General features: G+C 36.2%; 1 protein-coding gene and 1 long non-coding RNA gene across 4 annotated transcripts in view; one reads left to right on the top strand and one right to left on the bottom strand.

Moving 5' to 3' along the window:
• Window positions 1-23710, bottom strand: part of LOC127517937 (uncharacterized) — a 46603-nt gene that overhangs the window by 6253 nt on the left and 16640 nt on the right. The window lies entirely within an intron of this gene.
• slc52a3 (solute carrier family 52 member 3) lies at window positions 2085-6910 on the top strand. 2 transcript variants are annotated; one of them, XM_051904162.1, is made up of 4 exons: window positions 2085-2235; window positions 3382-4560; window positions 5702-5825; window positions 6395-6910. In XM_051904162.1, the coding sequence occupies exons 2-4, from the start codon at window positions 3539-3541 to the stop codon at window positions 6605-6607; spliced, it is 1359 nt and encodes a 452-aa protein (XP_051760122.1). In that variant the 5' UTR covers window positions 2085-2235; window positions 3382-3538; the 3' UTR covers window positions 6608-6910. The 2 variants fall into 2 exon arrangements, with proteins under 2 accessions (XP_051760122.1, XP_051760123.1); XM_051904163.1 differs by lacking the exon at window positions 2085-2235 and having other exon boundaries at window positions 2242-4560.

Here is a 23710-nt window from a genome sequence, read left to right on the forward strand (position 1 = left end):
TATTTTATAGAAATAATTTTATTGTGCGGAATCACTCCCTGCAAAGTATCACAAAGTTTTTTTTTGTGTTCAATAACAGAAGTTGTAGTTCGATTTCATAACTTAAAAATGTAAATATTTTGACAATATTGATAATTGGATAAAGAAAGTTTACTTTTTCAGGATCTAAAAATCCTAAAAAAAAATAGTATTAATAATTTATACATTAGTTTGTTTGTGTTTTTTTTGTCTCTTGCTCACCAAGGCCTGATGCCTTTATTTAATGTGTTAATAGTACACTATATTGCCAAAAGTATTAGGACACCCCTCCAAATCATTGAATTCAGGTGTTCCAATCACTTCCATGGCCACAGGTGTATAAAATCAAGCACCTAGGCATGCAGACTGCTTCTACAAACATTTGTGAAAGAATGGGTCGCTCTCAGGAGATCAGTGATTTCAAGCGTGGTACCATGATAGGTTGCCACCTGTGCAATAAGTCCATTTGTGAAATTTCCTCACTACTAAATATTCCACGGTCAACTGCTAGTGGTATCATAACAAAGTGGAAGCAATTGGGAACAACAGCAACTCAGCCACGAAGTGGTAGGACATGTCAGCGCATGCTGAGGCGCACAGTGCACAGAAGTCGCCAACTTTCTGCAGAGTCAATAGCTACAGACCTCCAAACTTCGTGTGGCCTTCAGATTAGCTCAAGAACAGTGTGTAGAGAGCTTCATGGAATGGGTTTCCATGGCCGAGCAGCTGCATCCAAGCCTTACATCACCAAGTGCAATGCAAAGCGTCGGATACAGTGGTGTAAAGCACCCCGCCACTGGAGTCTAGAGCAGGGGAGACGTGTTCTCTGGAGTGACGAATCAAGCTTCTCTGTCTGGCAACACGATGGATGAGTCTGGGTTTGCCGGCTGCCAGGAGAACGGTACTTGCCTGACTGCATTGTGCCAAGTGTAAAGTTTGGTGGAGGGAGGATTATGGTGTGGAGTTGTTTTTCAGGGGTTGGGCTTGGCCCCTTAGTTCCAGTGAAAGGAACTCTTAATGCTTCAGCATACCAAGACATTTTGAACAATTTCATGCTCCCAACTTTGTGGGAACAGTTTTGGGATGGCCTCTTCCTGTTCCAACATGACTGCGCACCAGTGCACAAAGCAAGGTCCATAAAGACATGGATGAGTGAGTTTGGTGTGGAGGAACTTGACTGGCCTGCACAGAGTCCTGACCTCAACCCGATAGAACACCTTTGGGATGAATTAGAGCGGAGACTGCGAGCCAACATCACTGCCTGACCTCACAAATGCGCTTCTAGAAGAATGGTCAAAAATTCCCATAAACACACTCCTAAACCTTGTGGAAAGCCTTCCCAGAAGAGTTGAAGCTGTTATAGCTGCAAAGGGTGGGCCAACTCTATATTAAACCCTACGGATTAAGAATGGGATGTCATTAAAGTTCATGTGCATGTAAAGGCAGATGTCCCAAAACTTTTGGCAATATAGTGTATATAATAAATCTTTCTTTTTTTAGGTACAAGTTCAAAACCTAACAGAAGCTGTTAATTAGTAATGGGGGTTGTACATGTAAGTCACACCATATAAAGCTGCACTTATACTGTGTGCTGTGCCTGAATGAGAGCTCTGGGTTGTGATGTTTTGTAATTAATTAACTTATATACCTTTTATATTTTATACCTGCTATCAAAGAGTATAAAATAAACAGCACCAAAGGCAAGTTTTATGCTTTGTAAAAACTTTTAATGGTGTTCAAACTGTCCTGTTATAAATGTTCAAATATTATGTGAATTGTCTCTTTGCTCTACATTAGTTTTTCTTGATGATAGATACGATTGTTGAATAGGGTCAAAGTACATGCTGCAAAAGAGTTAAGGATATTCTGTTCACGATTAAAGGATCATGATATATCTCAGAGGCTCAACAGGCCTATGAGTCCAAATTTTACCGCTCCCTAAACTCTGTTGCAGTCTGTCACGTGACAGGAGAGTAATGCACTTCATTAGAGCGAGATGACCTTCATGAAAGAAGCAGACCCACCCACACTCATACGCTGAGGTTAAAAACCACACTGAGAACATCTTTAGACGGAGTGGAGAAGTTAACCGGTAACAACAGGACACCGGATTGCTGAATTAATGTCATTTCTATGATTTACCTGTTCGTAAAGCAAACTAATGTCTGTTCCAGAAGGAAGAGCATGTTCGGTCTGGCTCATTGTCTCAGCAGTAGTGTGAGTACTGAATTTGTTTAATGCTCCTCCAGTGAGATAGCACATTAATCAGTATTTTGTCCCGAGTTATAGGTATCGGATGTTTGCTTAAGTTGAAACATGCTGACTTAATATTTATGTCGCTTTTTTTTTATCATGTTGGATATTACATTTATGCAAATCTGGTTGTCTTTAACTAGACTGACAAGTTCAAGTTCATTTGAACTTTTGTCATTAAGTCTTTGGTTGTATAAAAAACACCTAAAAAGGACCACCTGGATCCAGTAAACAGAATTAACAAGAATTAACAATTCATATTTGAATTTAGAATGTTTACAGATTTTTTTTTTTTTTTTTACTTTTTACAATTAACAAGTCACATTAATACAGCAATTCACATTTTATTGTTGATTGTTGTAATAGCTGTTCATAATCGTTTTATTGCTATGTTGTACTTTGTATTGCACGCAACATGCTGTGTGCTTAAAGTTTGATATATATATATACACACACACACACATATATATATATATATATATATATATATATGACAGTCGTTTAAAAGTTTGGAATTAGTAAAAAAAAAAATGTATTGAAGGAAATTAAATTAATATATTTTTTTTTATTTTTTATTAGCCAGGATACATTAAAATCATCAAAAGTGACATTAAAATTATACTGTTACAAAAAAAAAAAAAAAAGTATTTCCAATAATTGTGGTTCTTTTGAACTTTGTTCACACTCAGTGTATTATGGCTTGCACAAAGATATTAAGCAGCACACCTCATTGATAATAAATGTTTCTTGAGCACCAAATCAGCATATTAGAATGATTTCTGAAGGATCATGTGACATTGAAGACTGGAGTAATGATGCTGAAAATTCAGCTTTGCCATCACAGGAATAAATTATGTTTTAAAATACTGTATTACTGTTTTTACTGTACTTTTTTATATAAATGCAGCCTTGGTGAACATAAAAGACTTCTTTCAAAAACAATAAAAATATCTTACTGACCCCCACATTTTGAACAGTTATTAATTCCCATGGGTCCTGCAAGGGTTCCTCTGTCAGGGATGTCATATCATATTGTCACATTATGTTGTCACATCAATTGCTAATACTGGAGGATTTCTTTGTATTTCTCTCTTCTGATTCTCTCTGAAGGTAATCTGATGTCTTGGCAAAGGCAAAAAGAGAAGACATCAAACCACAGCCCAACTGTAGTGGAGTCACACAATATACAATACTGAAGAGTCACACAGTTGTCTGATATCAAGTATTTCTTCTACTACCCATTTGCCATCTGATAAAAACGTTCACTATGCCTCTGTACGTCCATGCCTTGGCGTGTGCTTTCGGTCTGGGCTCCTGGGTGTCCATTAATGGCTTGTGGGTGGAACTTCCTCTGATAGTCAATGTTCTGCCAGAGGGCTGGGACTTGCCATCGTACCTCACAGTCATCATTCAGCTTGCCAACTTCGGGCCTTTGCTGGTGACCCTGGCGCACAAATTCTGTCCTGGAAAACTACGTGAAAATCTAGTCATTTATGCTGTTTTGTCAATTGGTGTTGTAGCCTGCGTCCTACTGGCTGTGTTTTGGAAGAACACCACCACGTTCCTCGAGCAACCGCGTAGCACAGCATTTTTCATCCTTACGTTTTTTCTCGCTCTAGTCGATTGCACCTCATCTGTCACCTTCCTGCCATTCATGATGCAACTTCCAGCCAAATATATTACCACATACTTCATTGGAGAAGGTCTGAGTGGTCTGGTTCCAGGCCTGGTGGCACTGGCGCAAGGGGTTGGGATGTCAAAATGTGTCAATGTGTCGCATGTGTTGGATAACCTCACAGACTCTGAACCTCCAAACTTCACTGTGGAGATGCAGTACCTCCCTCCCAATTTCTCCACTGAGATCTTCTTCTCTTTCCTGGCCGTAATGACAGCAGTAAGTCTGGGTTCCTTCCTCGTATTAAACCGTCTGCCTCGCACCTTTGAACTGTCCACTGAAAATCTTGTTCCGGAATCAGATGCCGTGGCAACAGTCTGCAGCGGTTTCGAGGGCCCTGTGGACCCCAATCCAAAGACAAACAGTCAAGAGGAAGAGGAAGAGGAAAAGAAGCAGATCAGAGTCCTGTTTCCTAAACCACTGCACTCCGGCTATCAGCTGGCGTTTATCTATTTTATGGTGGTGTGGGTGAATGGTGCAACGAACGGACTACTGCCCTCAGTGCAGACTTTCTCCTGTATGCCTTATGGAAATATGGCCTATCACCTGTCAGCCGCTCTGTCAGCGGTAGCCAATCCAGTGGCGTGCATTATTGCCATGTTTTATCCCAAACGGTATATATCTCTACTTTTAATTACAATCTAATTATATTTATTACCATTTTATTATGGTTTTGCATATATTTTTTGTTCTATTAAAGGATTAGTTCACTTTAAAATGAAAATTACCCCATGATTTACTTACCCTCAAGCCATCCTAGGTGTATATGACTTTCTTCTCTCAGACAAATACAATTGGAGTTATATTAATAATCACCCTGATGCTCCGGGGGGTTAATAAAGGCCTTCTGAAGTGTAGTGATGCGTTTGTATAAAAAAAATATCCATATTTAACACATTATAAAGTAAAATAACTAACGTCCGCATGGGACGTAGCGTAAGCGGTTTGAACTGCGAGAGGCATTACACTTTCTTTGTCTGTCAGAAGTGAGTTATTTTACTTTATAACGTGTTAAATATGGATATTTTTGTTACACAAATGCATCGCTTTACTTCAGAAGGCATTTATTAACCCCCTGGAGCCGTGTGGAGTACGTTTATGTTGAATGCACTTTTTTGAGTTTCAAACAGGTGGTTTCTGTACACTGCCATTATAAAGCTTTGGAGCATCAGGGTGATTATTAATATAACTCTGGTTGTAATCGTCTGAAAGAAGAAAGTCATATACACCTAGGATAGCTTGAGGGTGACTAAATCATGGGGTAATTTTCATTTTAAAAGTGAACTAATCCTTTAAGTTGATAAATTGTTTTAAAGATATATTCCAGGTTAAATCAAAAGCATCTAAGGCCTGCTGTTGATTACCACAAAACAACAGTCTCTCAGCGTGTAAAATGAATGAAAAACATGGAATAATACACTTAGAATCGAAGTTTTAGATCACTTTTTTTTTTTTTTAAGTATAAACATAACTTTAAAAAATATTAAAACATAAAAAAATCTTCTTTTAAAATTCTATCATTGTTTTCAATGAAATATGCAATAATTTTATAAAAATAAAATATTTGTATATACCTTATTTTGTATATACATATTATTTTATATTATATAGGCTTATAAAATGTGTTTTCATTTTCAACCGAAGGACGAGTCTACCTAATTTTCTGTATTTAACCCACAATTTATTTTAAAGCAAATTTTAAGAAAGGTTCATAAAAGCAGTTTGACTAACAGTGAGTATATTATTCTCTTCCAGCTCATTAGTATTTCTGGGTGTCCTGTGTTTGCTGGGGTCTGTATTTGGAGGCTACAATATGGCCATGGCTGCCATGAGTCCCTGCCCATTACTCCAAGATACACCTCTAGGGGACGCTATTATAGTAAGTTACCTTTTAATGTATTTAGCCCATTTCTAGAATATTCTGTCTGAATTTTTACCTATACATGAATCTATTGTAAATGTTAAAAGATCAATGTAAATGGTTCAGCAAAACAGTTTTGTTCCTCAAGCTACAAATAAAACAAATGTAAAACAGTCATGGCTAATACAGGATAAATGAAGGAAAAAATGAATAACCTCTCAAAAAAGTAACATTCTGAATAAGAATGAAACCTAGTAAACATCACCAATGATTAGAGCTTGATTTGGGTTAATGCTTAAATGTCCAGAATAGAAAAATCCAGACTCATGTGACCTAGTTTCAAAGTCAAGAATTTGCATCACTAGTTTTGCCGAGTTGTGTAATTCCGGGCTTATTAAACGCTGGCTGAGGTCAGATATACTAGTGCTTTAACACCTCAGTATAATTACCCTGATAACTGACCACTTCAGATCTACTGTCACAGTCACAGACATGACAGGTTCTCTATATTAATGAACTTATATAAAACTGACAAGCATCTGACGACCTATTTGTCACTCTTTTTTGTGTGTTCCAACTTGTTTCAGGTTTTGTCTTGGATTTTCTTTACTGGTCTGCTGTCCTATGTGAAGGTGATGGTGGGTGTGATTTTGAGGGACCGGAGTCACAGCGCCCTTGTGTGGTGTGGAGCAGCAGTGCAGACAGGATCTTTGTTGGGCTCCGTCATTATGTTTCCCCTGGTCAACATCTATCACCTCTTCCAGTCAGGGGACATTTGCAACACCAAATGCCCATTATAATAAGAGTTTAATAAGACTAACAGGGGAATGAACTACTTCTACAACTCACTTTCACATCATAGCTGAGCTAATGATGGTCACATAATGAACTAACATTTGGCACTTCCTTGCTCTTCTGTTTTATTTTCACATTAATTTAACATTTGTACATTTTTTATATTATTGTGGATTATTATTTATGATGTTGTGAGTTTTTGTTGTCTGGAAACATCCACAAGTGTTTCTGAATCATTTGAGGATTACTGGTTTATGTCGTTCCACAAAATCTGATGATTGTGTTATTAAATAATTTTGTATTATAAATGCTGTCTCAAGCTGGTATTAATTGAATATTTTGGGTTAAATTAATGTTTTTAAACAAGTTACGCTTCTCAGCTAAATGCTCTATACGTCAAAGACCAAATATAATAATTTTGACTCGTCCCTCATTCTGTAAAAACAAAGCACTCACAATGGAAGTTTATATTGTCAAAACTATGCATTTTAACATTTATCAATGCAATGTATTGCCCCACAGAATACTAATAAGTGCATTGCTGTAGACACAACTTGAGGAATAAGTCAAAGTTAGGGAAAGTCGAAATAATGTTCTGTCATGAATAGAACCTGGAACGTTTAAACATGTTGTGACACCTATTTCATCGCTAGATGGCGCTCATTTGCTGGATATTTTGCTGATGCTACTGCTCTTTTGCAAGACTGAAGGTTTCAGAGTAAACTTTTGATTGATAGTAGCCCAAAAAAATTTAAATTAATTTTAAATTAATAAAAAAATAAATCAAGCTAAATACTAGTGATGTTGCATTCGATACTGAAGCTTGATTCCCCAAAAACGTGCTCTATGACCTCCAAAGCTTCGTTCATCTGAGAACCACATGACTGCTTTAGTATCTGGTTCATAACGAGCAAGTTTTCCTAACTCTAAAACATTGTTCTTTTTTTTTTTGTTTTTACAATAAATACCATAATTTATGTATGAAGCCCAATTAACAATGAAATAACAATTGAAGCCAGGACTGAAGCATAACAGACAGATCACAGGTTTTACTTATGCATTTGTTTCATTCATTTGAATTATTTTAGTGCTAATGCACAGACACAAATCACTTCAACAGTAGCTTTTATATATATATATATATTTTCAAAAAATAAATAAATAATAAAATAAAATGTAAAAAAATAAATAAATAATAAAATAAAATAATAAAATAATATAATGGGATGCAGCAGTTTGGCAGGTGTTATTCAGTTTGACCACCAGATGGCCATAACGAAAACAGTGTTGAAAAGCTTTGAGTAATGAACCTTTTTACGATAAAGTTGAGAGAAAAGCCTCGGGTCTTTGCAAAGCTTTGTTTATCCTTCACTACCAAATACTTGTGTTTTAGTGGAAACTTTTATTGAGTTTATCCCGAGCAACTTGCAGAGATGTCTCACTGTAATAACCTGGGATTCAATGTCTTGCTCAAGGGTACAAATTGTGATTTCAATAAATCCTCAGTTCTTGAGTTGCACATTTTGGAATCAATCTGGCAACTTCTAGTCTAGATTTTGAATCAGTATACTTCAACCACCCACATCAATTTCTGAGTCAACCGACTGCTATTTTATTTATGCCAATAAGGGTGCCATACCATTTGTGGCAACCAAAAACCACTTTTGCCAGTGACAACATTTGATTTAACATCCTCACAGAGAAAAAAAGTCAAAATCCAACAATGCAAATCAGCCCAAGAGCACACATGTAACCTGAGAAATCAACCAAAGCCTGACCTTTGGCTGTTGTAGGTTATACAGTTAAATCTCCTGCTATGCCAGAGTCCGGACAGGTGATCAAACTGACAGAAATGGTTAACTGATGAGGAGAGACAAAAAATGAGCAGTATTATAACACTTGTCCTGAGGGATTCAAAAGACAGACAAAGAGATACATGGAGAGCAAAGGAGTGAGTGGTGTCAGCTGCTGACCCTGATTCTTGGGCACTCAGGAATGCTTGAATGATCCTAACGGGGCGTAAAAAGCCTAAATGACCCCCTATGCAAAGCCTTGGGGTCAAAGGTCAGGAGATCATGCAGATGCTGCCTCCTCACTGTAGTCAGCATCTTGATCTCCACAAAGAAACATCTGAGGATCATATGGGTCTGTCTGTGAGACTGTTTAAATATTGGCAATACAAAACATTCATATAATACAGACTACAATCTGTGAATCCTTAAATTTCAACTTTAATAAAAAAAAAACTGGGTTGTTTTTCATCCAGTTCCTGCAGTGAGTATGAAGGAAAACCACTGATTCACACTGTTCAAACACTCACTGACTCACTTTATGAGCTGAAGACGGTCATAAACCACTTTTCTGTGCTGGTTTATCCACTTAAGGGCCCAATTGTTCAGCTGTGAAAAATGGGGTAGAAATAGCCGAGTGCCAGGATAATTAGTTCAATTTCTTGGATCTATGTCTTTCTGTCTCTCTCGCTGTCCCTTTGTGCTTCTATGGTATTGACATGCAAAGTGTTTGCTGAGGAGAGTGTATGATTCTCTGGCTGAGTGTCAGATGGTCTTTCACTCTCCCAGCTGGTCCAAGAGCGCGTAGCCACCTGGTTTCCTTCTTTTCGGTCACGTGAGACCTGCAGAGGGTTGAGGGCTCTTTAAAAATCACTGCTGCGAGTTCCATCTGCTCTGGACCAAACTTCAACAACATCAACATGCCCTTAAGTCTCCTATCCGATCAGCCGAGACTCCGCTTGCCGAAACATGCTGCGTCTGAACAGAAAACTGACACGCTGATGTTCTCCAGCTCAGTGAATGAGAGAACATGGGATGTAAGGAGGGGAAGACAATGTCAAGGCTTTCTGCACCACTCTATTTTGGGCTTTCTTCATCACTCTACATGAGGACACACTGACCTTGATGGGTTTTGTTATTGTTGAATTAGAAGTAATTCATTGTAGTGTAAAGTGGGAGGAAACAGTAAATATTGCTAGTTAGAATTTGCTTCACACTCTAAAAAAATCTGTAAAAAAAACTAAACAAATTTACACCATAAAATACAGTTTTCCATTGAAACAGTAATATACCATAAAAACAATGCATTCTGGGTAATATTATTTGTTGTTTTCGAGAAAGTAACCTATGCTGCGTCCGAAATAGCGTACTGTTGAGTAGGTACTACACTTGAATTTTGAAAAAGTATGTTCTATATAGTACGAATGTGTGTAGTATGAATGAAATCCAGATGTACTACATCCGCCATGTTGTTGCTGTCACATGACCTACCAGTGTCAGTTACATCCCTTCAACTCCATTCACAAATCCTCTCCTGTGGCCTCATAGGATAGTAAAGTGTTGATCGTATGCACACTTCAGAATCTCGCCGGAACTAGTAAGTCATCCGGGTACTTTTCTCCTACTGTTTTCCGAATACTATGAATTCGGACATACTGCTCTGTTCGCATACTGTTTTTTGTGTACTATATTGTAGTAAGTATTCAATTTCGGACGCAGCGCTATGGTCTACTTTCTCGAAAACGACAAATATTACCCAGAATGCATTGTTTTTACAGTATATTACTTCAGTATATTACAATGCATTCTGTATATTACCAAAATAATGTCGAGTTAATAATCAGTAAGAGTTCATAATCAGTTCAGACCTGCAATGTTTGGGTGGCGACCCAATAGTTGAGAAACACTCATTTTCAGTTCCTGTCAGAAGTTAATGCAATTATGCAAAACTATACTTTCCCTGGCATTCAAAACATTTGAGATAAAATGTTACAAAATCCATCATTATGAAACACTGGAATTGTAGCATGATGCCTTCTTAGTTCTTCTTACTGCTTCTGCATCTTCCTCTGCAGCCGAATCAGCTGTTTGGTCTTCTGCGCTCAGCTGTTTAAGCATAATAGCTTGACCATTGATGACATTTTAATAAACTGCGCTCTATGTCATTCACACTGTCTGGCAGATGTAAATGTTTCCTCCCCTTTATCGTAACCGGAGAGGTTCAGCGAGGGTCAGCTAAGACCCTTGGGAACCTTTAGTTGCTGAGGGTGTGTGTTGGGACATATGGGCACCGTTTAGGATGTGAAACACTGTGAGGAAGTGAGAGGCTGTTAGTCTGTTGTAGTGACTTCATTATTGCTCACTTATGGTTGAATGTATCTGAGGTCTGTTACGGCCAGTAAATTTTTGAGGTCAATAAATCTTTGTTTGACGTACATTGTTTGAGGATATCCTCAACAGACTTTTCTGGGGGGTTTCAAGATTACTCATTGTATAAAAAAAAAAAAAAAAAAAAAAGGAGATTTAATAAGATGCAAGAGATAAATAATACTGTCTGCAGTTTTGTCAATTCACTATTTATATTCCTCATCCGTAGCTTCATGTCTCAATTGAGGATTAGATCTAAGAAATTCCCCTCTAGGATGCCTGAATGATAATTAAAACTGTGTTAGTGGGTGTGGATGACCTTGACGACAGGCACATCTGGAGAATAGCGTATGAACTGAGCATGGCACATAAATGCAGCAGAACTTCAGTCACTCTAGCTGTACTTAGCCATCATCTCTCAAGTAAATGCACTATGAGGCCATTCTAGAGGTAAAACAACACATTTCTCAACATAAGATGGCTAGATCTGGGTGATACAGACACAAATCTTGATATTTTTCACTCTTTTGACCATATTCAACATATATTGTGATGCTTATGTACTTAAGATGGCTTAAAAGGCAGTTTAACATAATCCATTCCTGTTCTGCAGCAGCTTTTGAGCTCTACTTTTTTTTAAATAACCAATTTCAGTAGTTTCATCTAACACAATACATTGTGAAGAGAGACAAACCAACTAATAATCAAATCCATTGCTCATCTGTGCTGTTGTTGTCATACAAAAAATGATGTCACTTCCTGGGGGATGATGTCATTATGGAACTGGCTTTAGTTAGATAAAGGGATTTAAAAAAAAAAAAGAGTAACAGAACACATGAAAATGAGGACACAGGAAAATCCTATAAAATGATTAAAGGGTTAGTTCACCCAAAAAATAAAATTTCTGTCATTAAGTACTCACCCTCATGTCGTTCCAAACCCGTAAGACCTTCATTCATCTTCGGAACACAAATGAAGATATTTTTGATGAAATCTGAGAGGTTTTTTATCTCCCATAGAAAGCAATGAAATGACCATATTCTAGATCCAGAGAAGTACTAAAGACATCGTTAAAATAGTCAACGTGACTAAAGTGGTTCAACCTTAATGTTATGAAGCGATGAGAAAACTTTTTCGTTGGTTTCTATGAGAGATAAAAAACCTCTCGGATTTCATCAAAAATATCTTAATTTGTGTCAGAAGATGAACAAAGGTCTTGCGGGTGTAGAAATACATGAGGGTGAGTAATTAATGACATTTTTGGGTAAACTAACACTTTAACCATTAAAACGTGGCAAAAATGTCAACACTGACCCAAAACGAAGGAAGAGAAAAAAATCACTTAAAAATGTTAAAACTCGCCCATATGTTAACTTAAAGGCACAATATGTAATTTTCGCTGCTAGAGGTCGCTTATACAAAACAAAGGTGTAGCTTGATAATGCCGTGAATGAGTGTGGAATCATGGGAGTTGTTTCCTTGAGTTGTTTCCAGCCAATGAAAAGCAATCTGATGGACCTGGGCTGAAATCATGTTCATGGATGAGCTAATGAATTAAAGTTTTATTATTGTTTTGTGGTATGAAGCAGGGCTTATGCTGCAGTCGGCCACTTCCGCTCTTTTCGTTGCATATGTGGGGTAACTCAGGGCTGTTTTACATGGTTAGAACAATCATACTAAATACGTTTGAGTGTGTTGAAAGTTGTTATAACATTACTCTGTGCATTCGCTCGGTGACTGGTATAAGAGACTTGCTGCACTTTGTAGTAATCTAGATTGATATATTAAAGGGGGGGTATCTCACACAGTTTCTGCCAATCTCATGTTAATCTTGAGTACATATAGAGTAACAATGCATCCTTCATACCTCCGAAAAGTCTTTAGTTTTGTCATATTTATAAAAGATAGATACGCTAATGCGAGTCTTTCCGGAAAAAGCCGAGATCCTGGAGGCGTGACTGCCGTCAGTGCCGTGGGCAGAGCTAAACAGCTAATGCACTTTTTCCGGGACAAAAATGAATGAATAGAGAAGACTTTACTACCATAGTATTTTATTTCCTACTATGGTAGTCAATGGGGGGCGAGATCTGCATTCTTCCAAATATCTTCCTTTGTGTTCAGCAGAACAAAGAAATTCATACAGGTTTGGAACAACTTGAGGGTGAGTAAATGATGACAGAATTTTCATTTTTGGGTGAACTATCTCTTTAACAACTACTACCCAATGATCCTCAAATACATTGAGAAAGTTCAGAAATGACAGGATCATCACAACATTGAAAAACTTTAACTTCTCTGTCTTCATCTCTCCTTTCAATCCGTATATGTCTCTGTCTTCCTACATCTTTTTCTCCAACTCTTTATCTCTCCCCTTCCACTCCATCTCTTCCTCCATTTTCCTCTCCTTCCATCTCATCCTGCTGATTTATGATTTTTACCCACGTCTGGAAAGGACACTAGCAGCTTTCACATAATGAAAGGATGGAGAGAGTGTCCATTTGGACCAGATCCAGCCGAACACTATGAGCTCATCACCATGGTAACCTTCAGAGAGATCCTCACCTTTCCCGAGTCACTTCTGCTGTCATTGAGTTTTATAATGTTCATCTTGCTGTCTTTGCTTTCTAAATCTGCACTTTCGCAGCACAAGGTAATTTGCACGAAATCAACAAGCTGCCTTGAGAGCCCTGACCCCTGAACCATAACAAGTGACTGTACACTAGACTGGAGAGGAAAAGTTTACTTCACTTCATTAAAGGTGAAGGGTGTCATTTCTGTGCCCCTAAAACAACCATTTAAAACAGGTGTCCAGTATTGAATACAGAAGAATCAATTTAAACAATTGGAATTTAAGAAAAAAAAATTCATAGGGCCCTAAAAATGTAATTTTATTAAACTTTTAATAGTTTTTTTTATTTTTTTTATTTCAGTTTTATTATTTTAATTAATTAGACAGGTTTTTGAGTACTAAAATTTAATTTAACCATTAAAACGGATTCCAGAAAAAAAAACAAAAAAACATTGACATCTAAAAAAATTAAAATGGTAAAAACAGAATTTGGAAAAAAATTAAACAGAATTTGGGAAAAAAAATAAAATGGATTTAATAGGGCCCTATGTACTCGATTTAAGCCACACTTAACAAATGGTTGCTTTAGATGACAAAAAAGCTCACAAATAAATAATAAATTAATAGACATGAAAGAAAGACAAACAGTGCCGAGTAGATTACTTTCAAATTGTAGTCCATTTCTGAATACAAATTACATGATAAAAATTGTAGTTAGTAATGTAATCGATTACATTACACATTTTAGGTAATATAATCTGACCTAACTTGTTTATAGCATTGATTTGAATAGTATAATCTTGTACTATATTGATATAATAATACAAAGAGAAAGAAAAATAATTCCATTTATATATATAGTGCATTAAACATTACATTATGTCAGAGCTTCCCAAACTATGGTTTGGGAAGGAACTGCAGAGGGTTCATAAATCTATGAAAAGCTAATAATTTATGCTGTCCTGCCTCTCTATTTTATATGTACTTATATACATTTATATATTACAAGTAAGGAAAAAAAAAAAAGAAAAAAGAAAAAAAAGAATAATTAGGGAGAATCAATGCATTCCAAATAATTTACTGCCATTTTGTGAATATTAAGTAATCATATAATCAATAAAAAGTAGCTGTATTATGATTATGAGTATTCCAAAACAATACAATCTAACTACAGTATTTAATTGTTGGAATCTGATTATGTAATCCAGATTACATTTAATCAATACTACACTGGACACAAAGCATTACAAACCGTCATACTGCAGAACAGATGTAGTAATCTCTATGATCTGAACTCTATACATATAATTTTATATTATGGATTTTAAGTTTATAAATAAAATAAATATTGAACTGAATATTTAATTTTAAAGTTTAAATTTGATTTATCACTAATGAATCATATTTAATGATGATCTATGCATACAAACTTGCACACAAAAGTAGTTGATAAAAAATGTTTGATAAAATCTTACTTTTATAATCAGTTTCACCCAATTTCAATACCAGGTGTATAAAACATTTAACCTTATGAACAACAATCATCTGCTGCTAACATAGTTCAGTCCATTCATTAACTCATCTGTATCATTTATTAAGCAAAAGTAGGAAAATCACAGAATCCATCTAAACTACAAAACACTGGAACACTGCTGCATCCACACAAGCAACCTTTACTTTCCTCGCATATGAATATTTGACTTTCCATATTTTGTAAGGTCAATAAAGAACAGAAGAGAATGCATACAGTACATTTCAGGATACTGACAATAGAGAGATTTTCACATTCAGGCCAACATTTGCCTCCCGGCTCGATCTCTTCATCTCTCTCTCACTGAACTGCTGCTATTTATTCTACCTCACTGCTCCTTTATTTTTTCATGCCATAACACCCAAACTCCTCACCTGGAGCTGAAGGCTGACAGCACATCACGCTCCCCCACGGGCCTGTGCCCACCATGAGTCTAAACTTTGCAGTTGGTCATGTTTCTGCTGCGCTGACTGCAGCTTTCACATGTTGCACAAGTCCAGTGGAGTTGTGCAACACAGTCAGATCTGACAACAGCTGTCGTGCTCCGCAAGGTCACCCTGAGCCCAAACATCCGATATTTCAGCTTATGCGCTGGAAAACAATCCGAGTTGAGCAGAAAGACGAACCTTTGAATAAACATGATTAAAGATGCTAAATATTTTTACTCCGAGTGCTGGAAGGCAATCATGCTCATACATATTTATAATGCTACATTTCCATTTTCATTTCAGAGAAAGAAACAGAGTGACCTTAACTAGATAAGGAGGAAAACTGAGCAGAATACACTAAACTTGTACTGAGAATGTGTGTGTGTGAAAGTGTCTGTCTGTGTCTGTCTGATGTAGTAATGATGTCATTACAGCATCATTACAGTGCTTTCAAGGTCCAAATCATTTAAAATAAATGTCACTCAAATAATTCTGAAAATGAAATTTACTGAAATAAATGAAATAATTTTATGAAAATGTACTAAATAAAATATTCAGCATTATATAAATATATATGTATGTATGTATAGAGTTGTCTAAAATTTATAGCATATTTATATCAATCTTAAAGGGTTAGTTCACCCAAAAATTAATGTCCTTTATGTCGTTCCACCACCGTAAGACCTTCGTTCATCTTCAGAACACAAATTAAAATATTTTTGATGAAATTTGAGAGGTTTTTTTTTTTTATTATCTCCCATAGAAAGCAACAAAATTACCACAATCAAGGTCCAGAGAAGTAGTAAAGACATGGCTAAAATAGTCAACGTGACTACAGTGGTTTAACGTTAATGTTGTGAAGTAACGAGAAGTAAATACAAAAAGTTTTCTCGTTGCTTCATAACAATAATGTTAAACCACTGTAGTCACGTTGACTATTTTAACGATGTCTTTAGTACTTCTCTGGACTTTGAATGTGGTAATTTTGTTGCTTTCTTTGGGAGATAAAAAAAACCTCTCGGATTCCATCAAAAATATCTTAATTTGTGTTCTGAAGATGAATGACGGTCTTATGGGTTTGTAACGACATGAGGGTGAGTACATAATGACTTAAATTTCATTTTTGGGTGAACTAATCTTTTAATATATATACCACTGGTTGCATTTTTATTGTGATATAGCTATTCATGCTGAAATAAGGTTACGGGCCAGCTGATCTTAAGTGATTGGTCTACTTTTCACAGACTGCTGCTTTAATGTAACTGGCTAAAGCCTAAATGCCTCCCTATACAAAGAAATCACACATATGAAAACATATACAAAGGTTGACCTTAATGTTTCAACAGAAGCAGAGAGAGTGAGAGAGAAAAAGAGGCTGAGAGATATAAAAAGAGGTTTTGAAACTGTCTGGGGCAGAAATGAGGTACTGACCTTTCTCTCTCCAGTCTAGCAAGCTTTTGAATATGTTTTTTTAAGACAAAGTTGACATAATGGCTCAATACGGGCTGTTATTCTTCTTCTGTTAATGAATTTGAATGGAAATATGGACTCTAACGTGCTCCCGGGTGTTGCAGTAATTAATCCCATGCCTGGCCAAATCAGTGATGTTTCCAGGGTCATAATCGGGTTCATTTGAGCCTCCACACATGTTCCAGTCCTTCAGTCACACATGTCAGCATTTGGTGAAGAGAATTCATAAAGCACCTGTTATAACCCATAAAAAGACTAAGGAACATTCATAAATTCCTCACGGCAGCTAATGGACATGGTTAGTATTTACTGCAGTGAGGGACACAGAGCTTCAGGTCCAACAGGAAGTGTCCTTCGAAGACAATATAATTTGTCTTTCTTCCTCTTTCATGAGTCCTCAAAAGTCAAATTAATGTTCAAGATTATTTACAGCCACAACAACAATACAGCAGGCAGCTGAGGTTTTTTACACTGCCATCACTTTAGCTCTGGATTAAATTGTTTTAACTCTCTCACACACACAGAAGCACCAAGCGTTCAACATCAGGCAATATGTGAGGTGTTTCTCATCCCCTAAACCCCCGTCTCCCTCTCTTTCCTCCTCCCTTACTACCCTTTGTTAGGTTCCAGCAGATGGATTTGGAAACAAAGAGACCCCCCCCTCCCTTACCACCCTACCCCCATCACACACTCAAACACAACACACACTCATCACATATTCTGCAGGATGCTTCAATTCAGACGATTTACTAGATAACAACACCACTCTCGTCTGCACTCTTACACCATCTTTCACTCGCTCTCTCTTCTCACTATTTAGCTCTTTAAGTGTGTGTGTGTGTGTGTGTGTGTGTGTCTGTTTTGGGTAGCAGGTGTATAGATCTCTGGGTTCAGTGGGTCAGTCTCCAATAAAATCAAGAAGATTGAAGTCAATTTGCTCATTGACAAGCTGCAAATCAACACCAGAACAAAACTGAGAGGATCAGAACCAGCCCACAAGGGCTCTAGTCTGATCTCAGTGTTTGTCATCTTATCTGGAACTCAATGCAGAAATAAAAACACACAGTTGTCTCTTGTTTTCTGTGATTGATTACATAATTGAAGTGTATATATATATATATATATATATATATATATATATATATATATAATTTGAAGCGAAATATGAGGTCAAAATCAGGCTACCCCAAACAGTCAATCTCAACAGAACTTGAGGGTTAATTTGTCTTTTATGAGCTGAGATGCACTGACATTTTTATTTTCTCAGAAGTCATAAAATATTTTTTAAGACAAAGAGGTAAATAACCTTCCAGACCCTGAGGGAGTTCTAGGATGGGGACAATCATTCTGGACAGTGATGTGGGTCTGTAATAATGGACAGATGCTCTCTTTGCTGGCTGGAGTAGAGGAAAGGAATCTCAAGACCCACCACTGACAGACTCCAGGTTATATTTGAGAACAAGGCACTTAATCGACTGCTTTTGATTGTTCAAAGTTACACAGAAGAAGTTAAGAAAATTGTGTACTACTTTTTAAAAATACAGTCATTTACAGTGAATGATTAAGACAAGTCTTGGAATAGTCTATAGATCACAGTATTAGATTATGATTATGTGTTTAGATTTTGCTTGCTATTATTTGAAAAAACGGCTTTAGCAATTTCCTTTAAAGTGAAGCACTAAATCATAAATGATTTAAAGTGGCCATTGTTAAATAATTTCTTATTTCTTGGGCTTCACTTTTTGACTTTCTTTGTGTCTTGGGTTTTTTCCATTGTGCACATGTACCTACCTAGACAAAACAAGAAGTAGTAGTCCTTGGACACACTGAAACTCTCACACATAACCAGAAGTTGAAGACACACACACACTTACGCACATACATTTCTTTTGTTGTTATTATATTTCTTGAAATGCCATACATGGTAAGGTTGGATTCTTAAGTCGTATGATTGGATGCTCAAGCCATCCTGGAGATTGTTGTTTGACCTATGTCTATAAATATGACCCTTCTTCCTGAATAAATCTGAGAATGCTTTGTACCACACTTGATCTGTGTCTGCATGGTCATTCTCTGGAGATCTCACGCTGCTGCTGCCACACATCACAGGGGTTAAGGCGCCTGTTTCTAAACTGATGACTGAGACTACAAATATTCTACCTATGATTGAGATTTTAATCTAACAGTGCCAAAGCTGACAGTAACTGACAAACCAAACATTGTGTAAGTGTACAGCTATGAAAGCAGAAGGAAATGTGATGAAATGGAGCGGCTAGTGTGTGCGAAGTGCTAGAGTGTCGTCTAAACGGGTTGTTCAGGGTTTAGGATTTGAATAGATCGTGTTTAACTAAGAGGCCCATTAGACGTGCCATCAAGAGCTTCTGCCTGGTGCTTCTGTAATACATAAAGGCACCTGCGTCCAACACCCCATCATTTAACTCCCTCCCACCCGACTCCAGAATCCTGTTAAAATATTGAGCAAGTACTTAAGTGTAATTTGGCTGAGTGCAGGCATTGCTGAAGGGTCCTTCATTCTCTGAAGACGTTTTGAGGAGACGGAACTAACGCCATCAATTATGTATGCTTTTATTCGACATCTCAGACCAAAAACACGAAAAAGAGCCAATTCAGCTGCATTTGTTTATCAGGATTTCTAAGTTGTTAGCTTACTTTGTGAATGACATTTTATATTCATTATAAAATTCACTGACATTACAAGTACAAGAAATAATAGCTAAGAGGTTTTTTCTTGCATTTTTAAAAAATATTTGTATAGTATATCTATATAATTTACATATCATTTTACTGTTACAGCTAATAATAAACTTATATATTTGACCAAAGAAAATATATTTGACTCTTGTCATATATTGAATATAGTTTTTATCCCATCTGTTGAAACTCCTCAATTATCCTTTAGAAATTATTTTGACATTTTGTGATGAGATTATCTTGATCATTTTCCTTGTTTAAAAAAATCTGAATAAACCAAAAGGATTTTTTTTTCCAAAATCTTTTACTTTTACAAAATAACAAACACAACAATTAAACGAATAAATAAATAAATACCAAACAATCTGAATTATAATGAAAAACTTAATAAATAGAAAGTATAGAAAGTAAATTATTTTCATTTCTATGAAACCTGTTGCTTTGCACTGAAACCCAAGAGTTGTCCGTTTCAACCAGTCAGAGTCAGATGATGGACATTTGATGCTGTTCAAGAACTCAGGCTTTAAGTGCTCTACAAATGAGAAAAATGAAAATCAATATTACATGCCTTTGTTGACCAGATGCAGCCTAAGAGCAGAAACTCTCTAAACTGTGTTAGTACTGACAGAGAATAAAGAAGGAGAGATAGAGGGCAAGGTAGAGAAAAAAAGAGCAACAGAGGTAGAAAGAGGGAACTTGAATCTTGAGAGAGAAAGAAGGAGGGTAATTATGTGGAAATGAGCATTCTCCCAGCATGCTTCTCTCCCTCAGCGATGCAGACAGGAGCCATTTGTCATCTGGCCCAAAATGGCATCTCTGGAGCCTGTTTTAGAGACTGAGGGATTGAGGGACTCGCTCTTTCTCTAATATCCTGACAGTCCTGGACTTATATACTCTTTCTCTTTATCTCTGTATCTCTCGGCCCCAGAGAGGCTCTACTATCCACACGACTGAGTGCAACAGAGAGAATGTGATTAGAGGGAAAGAGCTTCCACAGGTGTCATTTCTTCTTCACACAAAGACAAATTATTTCTGTTATCCCTTTCAATTAAAATAATTCACACTCCTACAACACTCACATAGTTGACTTTAAAGGGATAGTTCACCCAAAAATGAAAATTATGTCATCATTTACTCACCCTCAAGTTGTTCCAAACCTGTAAAAAATTTCTTTGTTCTGTTGAACACAAAGGAAGATATTTTGAAGAAAGTTTGTAACCAAGCCGTTTTGGGGCACCATTGACTTCCATAGTAGGAAAAAAAATACTATGGAAGTCAATGGTGCCCCAGAACTGTTCAGTTTCCCACATTCTTTAAAACATCTTCCTTTGTGTTCAACATTACAAAAAAATGTATACAAGTTTGGAACAACCTGAGTAAATGATGACAGAATTTCCATTTTTGGGTGAACTATCCCTTTAATGTTTATAACTGTAACAGCAAGCTTACTACGTATTGTTTTTCAGCAATTAGTCAGGGTAGTTGACACAAATAAAAATATGAGCCTCTTGCATTACATTTTTACATTTCAAAATTTCTTTTGAAAATTTTCAATGTTTTGAAGGCTGAATGATTGACACTAGGACACTCACAGCCTCATTTTCATTCATGTCAAAATAAATTTGGTGTCTAACTTGACTAAGGTCTATAGCAAGTTAAAGAATTAGCTCACTTCAGAATTAAAATTTCCTGATAATTTACTCACCCCCATGTCATCCAAGATGTTCAAGCCTTTCTTTCTTTAGTCAAAAAGAAATTAAGGTTTTTGAGGAAAACATTCTAGGATTTTTCTCCATATAGTGGACTTCAGTGGGGTTCACCGGGTGGAAGGTCCAAATTGCAGTTTCAGTGCAGCTTCAAAGCACTCTACATGATCCCAGACAAGGAATAAGGGTCTTATCTAGAAAAAAAAAAAAAATGTATATACTTTTTAACCACAAATGCTCATCTTGCACTAGCTCTGCGATCCACCACACATGACATAATCACGTTGGAAAGGTCATGCGTGATGTATGCGGAAGTACCGCGGTAGGGCGAAAAACTCCACCTCAACTTCAAAATCGTCCGACATTGTTGTTTTACCTTTTTTTTTGTAAAGGGCATTTGACTTAATCTTTGCATGTTCGTTTTGTAGACACTGGATTGGTACTTCCACCTACGTCACGCATGACCTTTGTAACGTTATTACGTCATGCGTAGCGGATCACAGAGCAGTGCAAGACAAGCATTTGTGGTAAAAAAAAATAAAGTATAGAAATTTATTCATTTTTTTAAGAAAATGACAGATTGTTTCACTAGATAAGATCCTCGACTGGGATCGTGTAGAGTGCTTTGAAGCTGCACTGAAACTGCAATTTGGACCCTCCACCCGGTGAACCCCACTGAATTCCACTATATGGAGAAAAATCACGGAATGTTTTTCTCAAAAACCTTAATTTCTTTTCGACTGAAGAAAGAAAGATATGGATGACATGGGGGTGAGCTAATTATCAGGAAATTTTCATTCAAAAGTGAACTAATCCTTTAATATGACAATAGTAAAGAGTGAACTGTCTCTGGTTATATATTTAGTCAATAATGAGATGATAAAGATTGAGAGGTTACAATATGGATGGTGATAAAACAGCAGAGAAAGCAGCAGAAGCAAAATCAGCCGTGTAAGCGGAAGTATCATAGTTTTGGGTCAATATATTACCCTACACTTTATGTTTTATGCTTAGGATGATGAAAGACCAAAGAAAGAGCTTTCAGAGTCCTGATCTCTTACTGCTCAACAGGAAAAAGGATTGCAATGATATGAGCAGAAAAAAAATCTAGAAAATCCAATCCAGTTTATCATTGAGAAACATTCAAAGGAACCGTGCTGTTTTATGAATTACAAAGTCACAAAACAATGAGAGAATGCAGGATATAAAGAATGAACATGAGAGGGAGAGAGACAGTAATGAGGAGGAGGAAAGAGAAGGAGAGCATCTCCCACCGTGGGTTTTGTGTTTCTCCTTTGAGCAAGGCAAGAAGAACCTTCCGGATAAATGAAACCACAGCGGAGGCAAAGAGAATCAGACACCTGCGATCAGAGAAACAGGAAGCATTCCAGAAAGAGTGAAGGAGAAAGAAACAGGGATAGAGTGAGATAAATAGAGTGATGGAGCAAGAGAGAGAGAGAGAGAGAGAGAGAGAGAGAGAGAGAGAGAAAGTAGCCTCATCTAAGGACGAGATAGATGGAGATACTTAAATCCCCCCAAACAATAATCACTGGATGAAACCCAAAGCCTTTCATAGCACGCAGCAGGCAGACCTGATCTGGCCCTCTGGCCCGCAGGCGCTGGAGGTGGGGGGGTGGTGTTGGTGGTGGGGGGACCGCCTGTCCTGGGGCACTGACCAGATGCTCAAATGAAAGATTGGGATTTTTTCTTATTGTGTGAATGGGGTTGGGGGGTCAAACACACAACCTGTAACATTTCACTTGTTGATAATTTCAGTGATTTTTGCAGATTATTAAGATTGATGCAAATGGATGATAATAAAAAATTAAATATATAAAGTATAGACAGATAAATGGCAAAATATTCAAATAAGATTAATAAAATCAAATTGTAAATATGTAAATATGTATGAATAAAAAAGTAAATTAACAATTATACTATAAATAATATTATAATACTAATAATAATAATAATATTAATAATAACATAATAAAGATAAACAGAAAAAAATAATTATACTCTTTATTTTCAAAAGAGTTAAAATTAATATATTAATAATATATTATTTAATATTTATATTTTAATTTTTTATTTATTTTAATATAATTTATTTTATATTTATTAAAATATTAATCAAACAACTGCAATAAATTAGTTTATATACATACAGTAAATGTATATATATATATATATAAATACAGTAAATGTATATATATATATATATAAACAAATTAATAATATATATATATAAAAATTTTAAAAAAAAATTATATATAAACATTAATAATATTGTTATATATAATATTATAATAATAAAATAACAATTACTGTTTCCATTTCAAAACAGTTTTAATTATTTTTAATCTTGTATTATTTAATATTCATATTTTAAATGTTTTTTTCTTGAACTATTAGTGTAAACAGCTGCAATACTTGTAAAAATTAATCCATATTTATACATACATAATGCACATGAATATACAAATAATATAAATAAATAACTAATAATCTGAAACAATATCTTAAAAATGATTG

The sequence above is a fragment of the Ctenopharyngodon idella genome, chromosome 8 (genome assembly GCF_019924925.1).
Source record: "Ctenopharyngodon idella isolate HZGC_01 chromosome 8, HZGC01, whole genome shotgun sequence".
NCBI classification, from domain to species: Eukaryota; Metazoa; Chordata; class Actinopteri; order Cypriniformes; family Xenocyprididae; genus Ctenopharyngodon; species Ctenopharyngodon idella.

Excerpts from the sequence above, each read along its gene's own strand:
- slc52a3 (XM_051904162.1), top strand. The coding sequence starts at position 3,539 with ATGCCTCTGTACGTCCATGCCTTGGCGTGTGCTTTCGGTCTGGGCTCC. Across the intron at positions 4,561-5,701 it reads GCCATGTTTTATCCCAAACG|CTCATTAGTATTTCTGGGTG; the intron begins GTATATATCTCT and ends ATTCTCTTCCAG. Across the intron at positions 5,826-6,394 it reads CTCTAGGGGACGCTATTATA|GTTTTGTCTTGGATTTTCTT; the intron begins GTAAGTTACCTT and ends AACTTGTTTCAG.